Source organism: Camelina sativa, chromosome 11 (assembly GCF_000633955.1).
Source record: "Camelina sativa cultivar DH55 chromosome 11, Cs, whole genome shotgun sequence".
NCBI classification, from domain to species: domain Eukaryota; kingdom Viridiplantae; phylum Streptophyta; class Magnoliopsida; order Brassicales; family Brassicaceae; genus Camelina; species Camelina sativa.
In genome coordinates, this window is record NC_025695.1 from 17,692,754 (window position 1) to 17,706,122 (window position 13,369).

General features: G+C 39.8%; 1 protein-coding gene and 1 pseudogene across 1 annotated transcript in view; one reads left to right on the forward strand and one right to left on the reverse strand.

Annotated features, from left to right (window-relative positions):
* LOC104728081 lies at positions 251-3,043 on the forward strand (annotated as a pseudogene).
* The window catches only part of LOC104723669 (protein FRA10AC1 homolog), a 60,261-nt gene continuing 49,955 nt past the window's right edge, over positions 3,064-13,369 (reverse strand). The window contains exon 11 of the mRNA XM_010442055.2: positions 3,064-3,338. Coding sequence (XP_010440357.1) covers positions 3,232-3,338 — 107 coding nt within the window. The 3' untranslated portion in view covers positions 3,064-3,231. The remainder of the gene's footprint in view (positions 3,339-13,369) is intronic.

The window sequence follows — 13,369 nt, forward strand, 5'->3', positions numbered from 1 at the left end:
CTTGTCAACAGGTAAAAGGTCTCGATCGATAATGGCTTCCATTGGCGTAATCCTATGCCTTTCCTCAGTTCTTCTCATGAGCCTTTGTCAAATTCCTACAACTATTGAAGATCAAAGAAAGGCAAGTCATATAGGTTTCGTCTTGTAACCCTAATAACTATATAAGTATATCTGTTCTAAATTTGTATTGGCCTCTTAATATTCATTGGTTGTGACTTCTGACATTTTGACGCAGGTGTATATTGCATACATGGGAGCTCTTCCTGCAAAATCTTCTTATTCTCTTATGTCTCACCATTATAATATCCTTCAAGAAGTTATCGAATCAAGGTTTAATAGTTTTTATACATCAATTTTTAACAATGGGAATTAATAATTCAGTGTCTTGTTGATGAGCCGGCTTGAGTCAAATCTTGTTGCTTGTTAATTGTTATTGACATTATTGTTTTCTATTATTATTATGCAGCTCCGTAGAAGATTCTATGGTCAGAAGCTATGGAAGAAGTTTCAATGGTTTTGCAGCCAAACTCACTGAATCTGAAAGAGATAAACTTATTGGTGAGTTCTTATGATTATATATAAAAGATTATGAAACTCTTTTTGATGGTTAACATGTGATGTGTGATTTGAAGGCATGGAAGGTGTGGTTTCGGTATTCCCAAGCAAGGTTTATAAGATTATGACGACAAGATCTTACGAGTTCATGGGACTTGGTGATAAGAGCAACCATGTCCCTGAGGTTGAGAGCAATGTAATAGTGGGTGTAATAGACGGTGGAATCTGGCCTGAAGCTAAGAGTTTTTCAGACGAAGGCATTGGCCCAATACCAAAAAAAATGGAAGGAACTTGCGCAGGAGGAGCTAATTTCACATGCAACAGGTAAGTAACATTGTCACTTTTTTCCTTCTCCAAATTTCTTGCGTGACACGAAAGGAACAAAAGATAGATACTAATTACCCTAATCCAAATACTACAGGAAGGTGATTGGAGCACGATACTATGTGCAAGACTCGGCAAGAGACACTGACGCTCATGGGTCACACACGGCTTCTACAGCTGCCGGAAACAAAGTAAAAGAAGTGAGTGTGAACGGTGTGGCAAAAGGAACTGCAAGAGGCGGTGTGCCATTAGGTAGAATTTCTGTTTACAAAGTGTGCGAGCCAGCGGGTTGTAGTGGTGATCGACTGTTGGCTGCATTTGACGATGCTATAGCGGACGGGGTCGATGTTATAACCATTTCTATTGGAGGCGGTGTTACTCAAGTTGATATCGACCCTATTGCTATTGGATCATTTCACGCGATGGACAAAGGGATTGTTACCACGGTAGCGGTTGGAAACGCCGGCTCTAAACTTGGAAAAGCGGATAACGTTGCACCATGGCTCATATCCGTGGCTGCTTGCTCGACGGATAGAAAATTTGTTACTAATGTGGTTAATGGAGATGAAAAGATAATACATGTAAGAAGTCTTTCCCATGTTTCACTTGATATATAAATGATTGTGTCGTCATCTATCATGGTGATTAATATATGTACATACAGGGGAGATCGATCAATATGACTTCGACTTAAAAGGAAAGAAGTATCCTTTGGCGTACGGGAAAACTGCTTCAAACAACTGTACAGAGGAGCTAGCAAGGTAACTTGTGCCTCAAAGAACCCATAGTGACCTAACTCGCGACTCAAGAAATTATATGTTTATGGATATATATCTTTTGATACATTTGTGTTTTATGGTAGGGGTTGTGATAGCGGCTGCCTGAACAATGTGGAGGGAAAGATTGTGGTGTGTGATGTTCCAAATAATGTTACGGAACAGAAAATAGCGGGTACGGTTGGAACTATCCTTCATGTAACTGATGTTGATAGTCCCGGTCTTGGTCCTATTCCGGTTGCAACCTTAGATGATACCAATTATGAAGCATTAAGATCTTACGTTCTCTCCTCACCGTAAGTATATATATGCTACATAAACAAATCTTTGATTAGCTTCTCTTAAGATGTTAATGAAATTTTTTCGATATGAGACAGAAACCCACAAGGAACTATATTGAAGACTGTGACAGTTAAAGATAATGATGCTCCAATCGTCCAAACAGGCTCTTTAGTGACATTTTGAAGGTAACAAACACTCAAGACAAGATTAACCTAACTATGCATGTGGTTATAATATATGTTGGAATTTGGATTTGATTGATAACTTGAGATATATATGCAGCCTGATATAACAGCTCCAGGAGTCAATATACTAGCAGCATATTCACCATTGGCTCAAACGGCACTTCCGGGACAAAGCGTGGATTACTATTTCATGACCGGAACATCTATGGCTTGCCCTCATGTTGCAGGTGTAGCTGCTTATGTCAAGACAATACGCCCTGATTGGTCCGTTTCTGCCGTAAAATCCGCAATCATGACTACGGGTAATTATCAACATCTAGTAGATCTAATCTCTAAAGAAGAAAAAAATAAGTTAATGAGATTTGGATCGATCCTGTTTTTGTTTTTAATGCAGCGTGGGCAATGAAAGCTTCGAAAAATGCAGAAGCTGAGTTTGCATATGGATCAGGATTTGTTAACCCTACAGTGGCAGTTGATCCAGGGCTTGTTTACGAAATAGCCAAAGAGGATTACTTGAACATGCTTTGCTCTTTGGACTACTCATCTGTAGGCATTAGTACACTTGCCGGTGGAACCTTTACTTGTTCTGAAAAATCAAAGCTTACTATGAGAAATCTCAACTACCCTTCAATGGCAGCCAAAATTTCAGCTTCATCATCTTCAGATATCACATTTTCAAGAACAGTCACCAACGTTGGGAAAAAGGGATCCACTTACAAGGCAAAATTGTCTGGGGATCCCAAACTCAGTATCAAAGTCGAACCAGATACGATCTCTTTCAAGTCACCTGGGGAGAAGAAGTCTTTCACAGTTACAGTCTCTGGCAAGAGTCTTGCTGGTATTTCTAGTATTGTGTCGGCCTCTCTTATTTGGTCGGATGGATCACACAATGTGAGAAGTCCAATCGTTGTGTATACTTAGGCATCAACCCCAAAGTCAATATAATAAAAGTATTTCATGTTATGGTCTGTGTTCTAAAGATTATGACGACAAGATCTCGATATTCATATTGAGTTTCATTAGGTAAAATAAGGGGTTCTGTAAGTCTTTACATTTCGGGGTTCAAACTCAGTGTATGCTACGATGCAGAAGGTTCACCTTTTGAAACTCTAATTATCACCCTTTCCTGGGAACATTCCCTCCATGTATTCGTCAAAGTTTTCATCATCCTTGCCTTCTCTATCACCACCTCCCGACTTGCGCTTTCCCGTTTTCCCTACGATATGAAAAACACATTATATTTCACACCTACCCAAAATTACAATATTCCATATCTTTTTCTACAAAGAATAGACCCAAAATATATTGAACTTTGCATATTACACACCTTTCCTCATCTTCTCTTCATCTGTGTCATCTTCACTGCAAGATTGATTCCTGTATTTTAAAGTTAATATATCCAAACTTAATGTAATCGAAAAAGAATAACGCATGACTCTTAAATTAACAAGAATCTCTTTATCCATACCGTTTTCGTTTCAGCTTTTTCTTTTCTTTACTCTCTGATCTTTCGCCCTCCCTTCTTTTTTTGTAATAAAGCTTATCCGCACATCTGGTGCCAAAAATGTTTGATATTGTGAAAACTTAGGAAAGCAGGTTGTCAATTATTGAGATGAGCAAGCTATACAATGAATGCCTCCCTCTCACAAGCTACGAGTTTTACAAGGGCTTGTTTGTCTTCTCCAGCTTCATGATAAGAAAAATTCATCTAAAATCTACATTGAATTTGATCCCTCAATTGTATTAGAGCATCGCCATCGGAGAACGATGATACGTTACTCAACACAAAAAAAAAAAATATATTTTAATATATTACCAATTACAAACTGACAGCTGTGAAAAAAGGAAGAGTAACGCTTCTAGCCAGAGTAACTGAAGTAACGTTCTCTCTCTTCTTTTTTCATTTTTGTATTTTTCATTTATTTTTAATAAGAAAAATTATGGGAAGTAACGATGAGTAATGATGGTCTTAGAACCCTAAAATCTACATATATACAATCAATAAATCAAAATCTTAAAGCTTTAAAACCTATATATCCTAAACCCTAAATTCTAAAACATTAAAATTCAATTGCTTGAGGTTAAGAATTGCTTAGTATAGATTGATTGTTATTGATTGATTGTTCTATGTTTTGCATGAAACCTTAAAATCGAAACCCTAAGGAAAAACCTAATCCTATTTAAAAGAGGAAAACCTATCTAAAAAAAAAAGGAAAATCTTAACACCCAAATTGTTTACTTTCCTATTCATACTAGATCAAAATTTATCTAGAATTGTTTTCATGCATAAACTAACCATGTGACTATGTGAGAAATCGTTTACTAGGACCAGCATGATTAGGTCTTAAAAACCGCATGGCCTAGACAAAAATTTGATTGCATGATACGGTCTTAAAAACCGCATGGCATAACCTAAAATCGATTGCTTGTGTTTCTTATAGATGTCAAAGATCAACAATCTCCAATATGCTGCACTTAATGTCTCTGGTGACAATTATTTACAATGGACTTTGGATACTAAGATTACCTTGAACTCAAAGGACCTGTGCGAATGCATTGAGGATGACAACGATACCACTGAAAAATAAAGATATAAGGCGATTCTCCTCATATGCCATCATCTTGCTGAGAGACTCAAAAACCAGTACCTTACCATTGAGAATCCTCTCGACCTTTGGGTAGAGTTGAAAAATAGATATGGTCACCAAAGACGGTGCTTTTACCAAAAGCCCAATTCGATTGGAAGAACCTCAGAATCCAGGATTTTAAAACCGTGGATGAGTATAACTCAGAACTATTTAAGATAGTTTCAATCTTGAAACTATGTGGTAAGGAGGTTACTGAGGAAGACTTGCTAGAGAAAACATTCTCAACCTTTCACACCAATAACAAACTGCTTCAACAACAGTATCGTGAAAAGTGTTTTACTATATATGCAAGTCTAATCTCTTGTTTGCTACTTGCTGAGCAAAACAATGAGTTATTGATGATGAACAGTGCAATGGGATCTCATGGTTCTACTCCATTACCAGAAGCCCACAAAGCTGATATGACCCATAAAGAGCCTAAAGAGACTAAAGAGTCTAACTACGTCCATAGAGACAAGTATCACGGCCGTGGTCGTGGTGGTAGAGGACGTGGTGGTTGTGGCAATTACCAAAGAAACCATTATGATGGTCATGGCCGTGGGAATCGAACCGACTTTGGTCGTGGTCGAGGTAGAGGCCGCGGAATTTTCAAACCGCAACACAAACCAAAACCGTTTGCCACATATGTGGTATGGGGAACCATTGGGCAAAGACATGCAGGACACCTAAGCACCTTGCTGATCTCTATCAAGAGAGTGTGAAAAAGAATCCAGAAGCTAAATTGGTTCATATCGATGGTTAAGGAGATATCGACCATGAGAAAGATGATCAATTGGATTATGAGACTTCTGATTGCTTAAGAGAGGATAATTAAATTTAGACACCTATTGTTTTGATTTATTTTGATTTCCATGCCTTATACTTTTGAATTTTATTGAATTATGATTTTGGTTTAAATTCAACTATTTTATTACCTTCAATATACATTTGTTTGTTTTATTCCTTTATATCTAAAACATGATTCTTGCCCATATTAAGAAATGACTAAGGACAAGAACATAATTGTGGTGGATAGTGGATCAAGCCACACAATTTTGAAGGACAAGATATATTTTGTTAATCTCACTTTGAGAAATACCAATATTAGCGCAATAGCAGGTATAGCTAGTCTCATTGAAGGCTACGACCAGACCCATATCCTTTTACCTAAGGGCACGCATCTTGAAATATCATATGCTTTATATTCACCCAGCTCAAAAAGAGCTTATTGAGTTTCAAAGATATTCGTTTGAATGGTTTCCATATTGAAACTAAGGGTGAAGGGAACCAAGAGTTCCTACATATTACTGAGATCACCCAAAGCTTTAAGAAAATCCTAGAGACTATATCTGCATTATCTACTGGTCTTTACCATGCCAAAATTAATATGATAGAAGTTAATATGGCAATGAACAAGATGTTCAATGAACAATTCACTTTATGGCATGACCGGCTTGGCCATCCCGGTTCTAATATGATGCGTAAGCTAATCTTAAATTCAAATGGACACACTCTAAAAGAGAGACGAGTTATCCCTAAGATTCTCACGTGTGTAGCATGTGCACAAGGGAAACTCATTATAAGGCCATCACCAGTAAAAGTAACTAAAGAGACTTTAAATTTTCTGGAAAGGATACAAGGAGATATATGTGGACCAATACACCCACTATGTGGGACGTTTAGATATTTTATGGTTCTTATTGATGCATCGACCAGATGGTCGCATGTTTGTCTATTGTCCACTAGAAACCTAGCATTTGCCTGATTGATGGCCGGATCATACGTCTGCGAGCACACTTTCCAGATTTTCCACTTAAGACTATACGTCTAGATAATGCTGGTGAATTTACATCCCAAGTGTTTAATGATTATTGTATGTCCATGGGGGTAAGTGTGGAACATCCCGTGGCATATGTACATACACATAATGGATTAGCTGAATCCTTCATTATATGAATTCAATTGATTGCTCGACCATTACTCAAGAGGTCGAAGCTTCCTGTGTCGGCTTGGAGACACGCAGTATTACATGCAGTAGAGCTTATACGCATCAGACCATCTAGTGAGCATAAATATTCACCATCCCAATTACTCACGGGTCATGAGCCAGACATATCCCATCTAAAGATATTTGGGTGTGTCGTTTATGTACCCATTGCACCACCACCGAGAACAAAGATGGAACCTTAAAGGAGGATGGGAATATATGTTGGATATGACTCTCCCACCATCATTAAGTATCTAGAGCCAACTACGAGTGATCTATTTAAGGCTAGATACGTGGATTGTCAGTTTGCTGAATCCAAATTCTCTACATTAGGTGGAGAGACAAACAAGCTGGTCAAAGAGATATCATGGAATCAAACATCCTTGAATTGGCAAGATCCTCGAACTCTAGCATGTGAAGCAGAGTTCCAAAAGATTATACATTTATAAAAGCTAGCTAATCAATTGCCAGATTCATTTGCTGACCCAAAGAAAGTTACAAAATCGTACATACCAGCTTGTAATGCACCAGTACGTATTGATGTTCAAAAGGGACACAACCAAGTTGCTACAGAGTCTAAGGCACGTTTGAAACGTTGTAGACCAATAGGCTCCAAAGATAAGAACCCTCGAAAATCAAAGAAAGGTGCAATTCAAACCAAGGTTAAGGAAACCATAGACATGGCCGCGGCAGACCCTAAGGAACCGATCAATGAGGTTTGGGACGCCAAACCTCAAGGTCCTGAAAGTATTGATAATAATGAGATCTCAATAAACTATATCATGTCTGGAATTCTATGGAACCGGAAAAATGTCGACATCGATGAAATATTTGCATATATGGTAGCATTTGAAATTAATGAGGATCATGAACCCACGTCTATATTAGAGTGCACTCAAGGATCAGATTGCTTAAAATGGAAAGAAGCCATAGAGGTGGAGTTGAATTCATTAAAGAAAAGGAATGTGTTTGGTTTGATCATTAGGACACCATTCGATATAAAACCAGTAGGACACAAATGGATCTTTGTGAGGAAGAGAAATGAGAATAATGAAATTGTGAGATATAAGGCATGGCTTGTAGCACAAGGATTCTCACAAAGACCAGGGATATATTATGAGGAGACATACTCCCCTGTGATGGATGCAACGACTTTTAGATTTTTGATAAGTCTGGCTATAAGAGAAAAACTTGACTTGCGGCTAATGGATGTAGTGACTGCATATTTATATGGTCCACTAGATAATAATATATATATGAGATTACCAGAGGGTATTGAGCTCAAAGATAAGAACGGTTCTCGAGAACAGCACTGCATAAGGCTAAACAAATCTCTTTATGGACTGAAACAAAGTGGGCGTATGTGGTACAATAGACTTAGTGAGTACCTAGTCAAAGAAGGCTATAAGAATGATCTCATCAGTCCATATATTTTTATAAAGAAGTTTGCAAACAAAGGTTTTGTAATCACAGCAGTGTATGTGGATGGTTTGAATATCCTAGGAACCTCTGGGGAAATTACCCAAACAGTTGAATATCTCAAGAAAGAGTTTGAAATGAAAGACCTAGGTAAGATTAAGTTTTGTTTGGGATTGTAGCTTGAGTACATAAATGATGGAATCATTGTGCATCAAATGGCATATACTGAAAAGGTACTCAAGAGATTCAATATGGACCAGGCCCACCCATTTCCTTGCCCAATGGTTGTGAGAAGCCTCGGATTGGACAGTGATCCATTTGGTCCAAAGAAGGACGATGAAGAAGTTCTCGGTCCTGAAGTGTCATACCTCAGTACCATAGGAGCTTTAATGTATTTGGCTAACCACACTAGACCAGATATTTATTTTGCCGTGAACCTCCTATCAAGATTTAGTTCATGTCCGACCCAAAGGCACTGGAACGGTATCAAACATCTATTATGTTACCTACAAGGAACGATGGATTTGGTTCTATTCTATACTAACCATAACAAAGAATATTTAGTTGGTTTTTCTGCTGCAGGTTATCTATCTGATCCACATAATGCTAGATCTCAGACCAGTTACGTATTTACACACGGTGGTACAGCAATTTTATGGCGTTCAATGAAGCAGACTATTGCGGCCACATCATCTAATCATGCAGAAATTTTGGCTATGCATGAGGCCAGCCGTGAGTGTGTTTGGTTGAAATTGATGACTCAACACATTAGATCAGATTGTGGTATGGCCAATGACAAGGAACCAACCATCATTTATGAAGACAACACAACCTAAGTTCAAGGAAGGTTACATCAAGGAAGATCGGACGAAGCTCATTTTGCCTAAGTTCTTCTTCATACATGAACTACAAAAGGCCGGTGAAGTTCAAGTGGTACAAGTTCAATCTAGCGAACTCAGCCGATCTTTTCACCAAGTCATTACCGACATCAACATTTAGGAAGCTCACGCATCAAATTGGGATGCGTAGACTCAAGGATCTTTAGTGATGTTCAGAACAGTGAGAGTAATACGGGATGTACTCTTTTTCCTTACCATGGTTTTGTCCCACTGGGTTTTCCTGGTATGGTTTTAATGAGGCAGCATCCCCAAGCGTATTATGATGATCTCTTAGCATCTACACGGTTATGTCATCCAAGGGGGAGTGTTGTAAAACATTGAAGATGGATCTCCATAACCATCACATACAAGTCCAAGTCCACAAGGCTCATCGTCGCTGCCTATTCTCATTCTTTATAGGTTTATGATTCCATTAAAGTTTAGGGTTTGTGTACCCCTATATATATGTACTCTTACCGATTGAATGAAAATACAAGACAATACAATCTCTAGTTTCACAACTTTCATAACAAAAAGTAGTAAATATTATGTTATGAAATGTTTAATATTCATCCAAGACAATTTTAATCTTTTGTGACTGGGTTTTCAGAATTCAAAAAAAAACCGGGTGGGTGCAATAGTGTTAAGTTGTGGATCCCCTTGAATTTATAGAGTAAAAATACAAAAAGGATTAGCAAACTTGATTTGTATTGTACTCACCTGTATTGGTCTCTCATTCGTTGGTTGTGACATTTTGACGCATGCAGGTGTATATTGCATACATGGGAGCTCTTCCTTCAAAAGCTTCTTACATGTCTCACCACCAGAATATCCTTCAGGAAGTGATGGAATCAAGGTTTACTATAAGACTCTCAAATCAATGATAATTATTAATCGAAATTATACAGGAATGTGACTGGAGCACGACACTATGTGCAGGAGTCAGCGAGAGAAAATGACGCTCATGGGTCACACACGGCTTCAGTATCTGCAGGAAATAGAGTAAAAGGAGTGAGTGTAAACGGTTTGGCACAAGGAACGGCAAGAGGCGGTGTGCCTTTAGGTAGAATTGCTATTTACAGAGTTTGCGAGCCAGCAGGTTGCAATGGAGATCAACTGCTGGCTGTGTTTGACGATGCCATAGAGGACGGGGTCGATGTTATTTATAGAATAGGAATACTGTAATATTCCAATTATATCCTTATGTAAACCTAATACACTTGTGTATATACTCTTGAATCAATACAATACAACACAAGGTGAATTACCAAGTTACATGGTATCAGAGCCACCCTAAAAAAAAACCCTATTTTTTAAACTGCCGCCTCCCTCCTTTCCTCTGCTCCTACGCTCTATTTCTCGTCTTAGTTTCTTCTTCAATTCTCGTCAGTCTCCTCTTGTTTCTTGTTCACCTTATCAATGGCTCAACCGGCAGAGAAAGCTTTTGGTGTGACACACATCAAGTCGTACATTCCCTTGGTTCTTGATATGCAGAAGATGAACTATGATGTGTGGCGTGAACTATTTGAGACTCACTGTCTCAGCTTCAGTGTTTCTGGTCATCTCGATGGGACCTCGGTTCCTGCAACTCCTCAAGACATGGCCTGGAAAGAGCGTGACGGTCTGGTCAAAATGTGGATCTATGGAACGATCTCTCCTTCTCTTCTCGACACGGTCCTCAAATCGTGTTGCACTGCTCGTGAGCTTTGGGTCACTATCGAAAACCTGTTCCGTGATAATAAGGAGGCCCGAGCAATTCAACTAGAGAATGAGCTGTGATCCTTTACGATTGGTGATCTCTCTGTTCATGACTATTGTCAAAAACTCAAGTCAATATCTGATTTGCTTGCTAATGTCGACTCTCCTATCACTGAGCGTTCGTTGGTGATACATATGCTGAATGGGCTTTCTGAAAAATTTGATAACATTCACAATGTCATCAAACACAAGTCACCATTCCCCTCGTTTGGTGCTGCTCAGTCTATGTTGCTTCTAGAGGAAGAGCGTCTCAACAAACCCTCCAAACAGGTAACCTCTGCTCCTCTTGCTACCTCTACACCTCATCTGCTCTACACCGACGCAGGTCCATCAACGCCTCAGTCACATCATGCGACCAACAATCACAATTCATCTCTGCAACACTTTCCTCCTCACACCAACCGTGGACATCAAAACAGAGGACGTGGTCGTGGTCGCAACAACGATTATCGTGGACGTGGTTGGCACAACAATCACCACAACATTAACAACTCATGGATGCCGCAACAACCATCGTACTGGCCAGTTCCACCCCACCAGCAACCGTGGACTCAACAACAATGGCGTCCATCTCCCATGGCGTATCATGTTACCACTACTCTGCCTCACAACAATGGTATTCTCGGGGCGTATCCTTCCTAGGTGCCACTGGACCTCCGATGCCAACTGCAATTCCACTGAACATTGCTCAAGCTTTCGGCACCATGACGCTGCAGAACCCGCAGGATTCCAATTGGTATATGGATACCGGCGCCACAGCTCACATCACGTCGGAACCAGGTACTTTACGTTCTGTTTTTAATTCGAGTACCATTCCCTCTGTCACTGTTGGTAATGGATCTTCTCTTCCCACCACCTCCATAAGCTACCTTTATCTTCCTTCTAAGACCAGACATCTCCACCTTAACAATGTCCTTGTTTGCCCCTCTATCATTAAAAACCTTGTCTCTGTTCGTCAGTTTACCACCGATAATTGGGTTTCCATTGAATTTGATCCCTTTGGTTTTCTTGTTAAGGACTTGAGCACACGGACTCCTCTTCTCCAATGTGACAGCTCGGGCTCCCTATACTCCATCAACAACTCGTCCATCCCACCTCTTTCCTCTCCTCAAGCGTTCTTGTCTTCCTCTGTCAACTCCACCGTGTGGCACCGTCATCTCAGCCACCCGGGAAACTCCGTTTTCAACTCTCTTATTTCTAATGGTTTAATAAATTGCTCAAAACCAGACTCTTCTCTTTGTCATGCTTGTCAACTTGGGAAACACGTTCGACTTCCATTTGATAATTCTGTTTTAATTATTTCTGAATCATTTCAAATAATTCATTCTGATGTCTGGACATCCCCAGTTTCCAGCATCAGTGGGATCAAATACTATGTTATTTTTCTAGATCATTGTAGTCATTTTGTTTGGGTATATCCTCTTAAACGAAAATCTGAAGTGTTTTCCTCTTTCTTACACTTCTCCGCTTATGTCAATAATCAATTTGGTCGTACAATAAAATCCCTCCAATGTGATAATGGTGGGGAGTACAACAATCGGAATTTTCTTGCTCACCTTGCCTCACACGGCATCACCTCACATTTCTCTTGTCCCCACACATCACAGCAAAATGAGAAAGCCGAACGCACTCTACGTACTTTAAACAATTTTGTATGTTCTCTCCTGTTTCAAGCAAACATGCCCACATCTTATTGGGTAGAAGCCTTGAACATGGCTACTCATCTCTTCAACATTCTTCCATCTCAAGCCATTCATAATGAGATACCATTTACAAAACTCTACCAACAACCAGTCTCTTACAACCACCTTCGTGTTTTCGGATGTTTGTGTTATCCAAACCTCTTAGCTACCACCCCACACGAACTAGCGGCGAGATCAACCGCATGTGTCTTTCTGGGTTTTCCTTCCTTGCACCGTGGGTATCGCTGTCTTGATCTTACAACTAGAAAAATCATCATCTCTCGTCATGTCACATTTGACGAATCCACTTTCCCGTTTCACACTCTCGCTCCACCTCCACTACCTCTTACCAATATTGATCCACTACCTCCTGTCTCTCCCTTACTCCGTCAAACACCATCACAACCTCCGGCTGCGACACCGGTGCTGCAACCAACAAACACTGACCCTCCGCCACCAGTTCCTGTTGTGGTTCCACCTCCTGCCCATAAAATGGTAACCCGTAGCAAAAGTGGTATTACCAAACCACGCCAGCCTCTATCGCTTCTCACTCAAAAAATCTCTCCTATACCTTCTTCTCACCTCAAAGCTCTAGAAGATCCTAACTGGCATGGTGCAATGGATGAGGAATATGGTGCTCAAATTAAAAAGCGAACTTGGTCTTTGGTTCCCCGTCCCAAATTTGTTAATATTGTTCGTTCTATGTGGGTATTTACACACAAACATGATGAAGATGGAAACCTCACTCGCTACAAGGCACGTTTGGTGGCTAATGGTAAGTCTCAAGAGGTTGGTATTGACTGCGATGAAAAGTTTAGTCCGGTAGTAAAACCAGCAACGATCCGCATGGTGCTCGACCTCGCTCTCTCCCGCAATTGGTCCATTCATCAATTGGA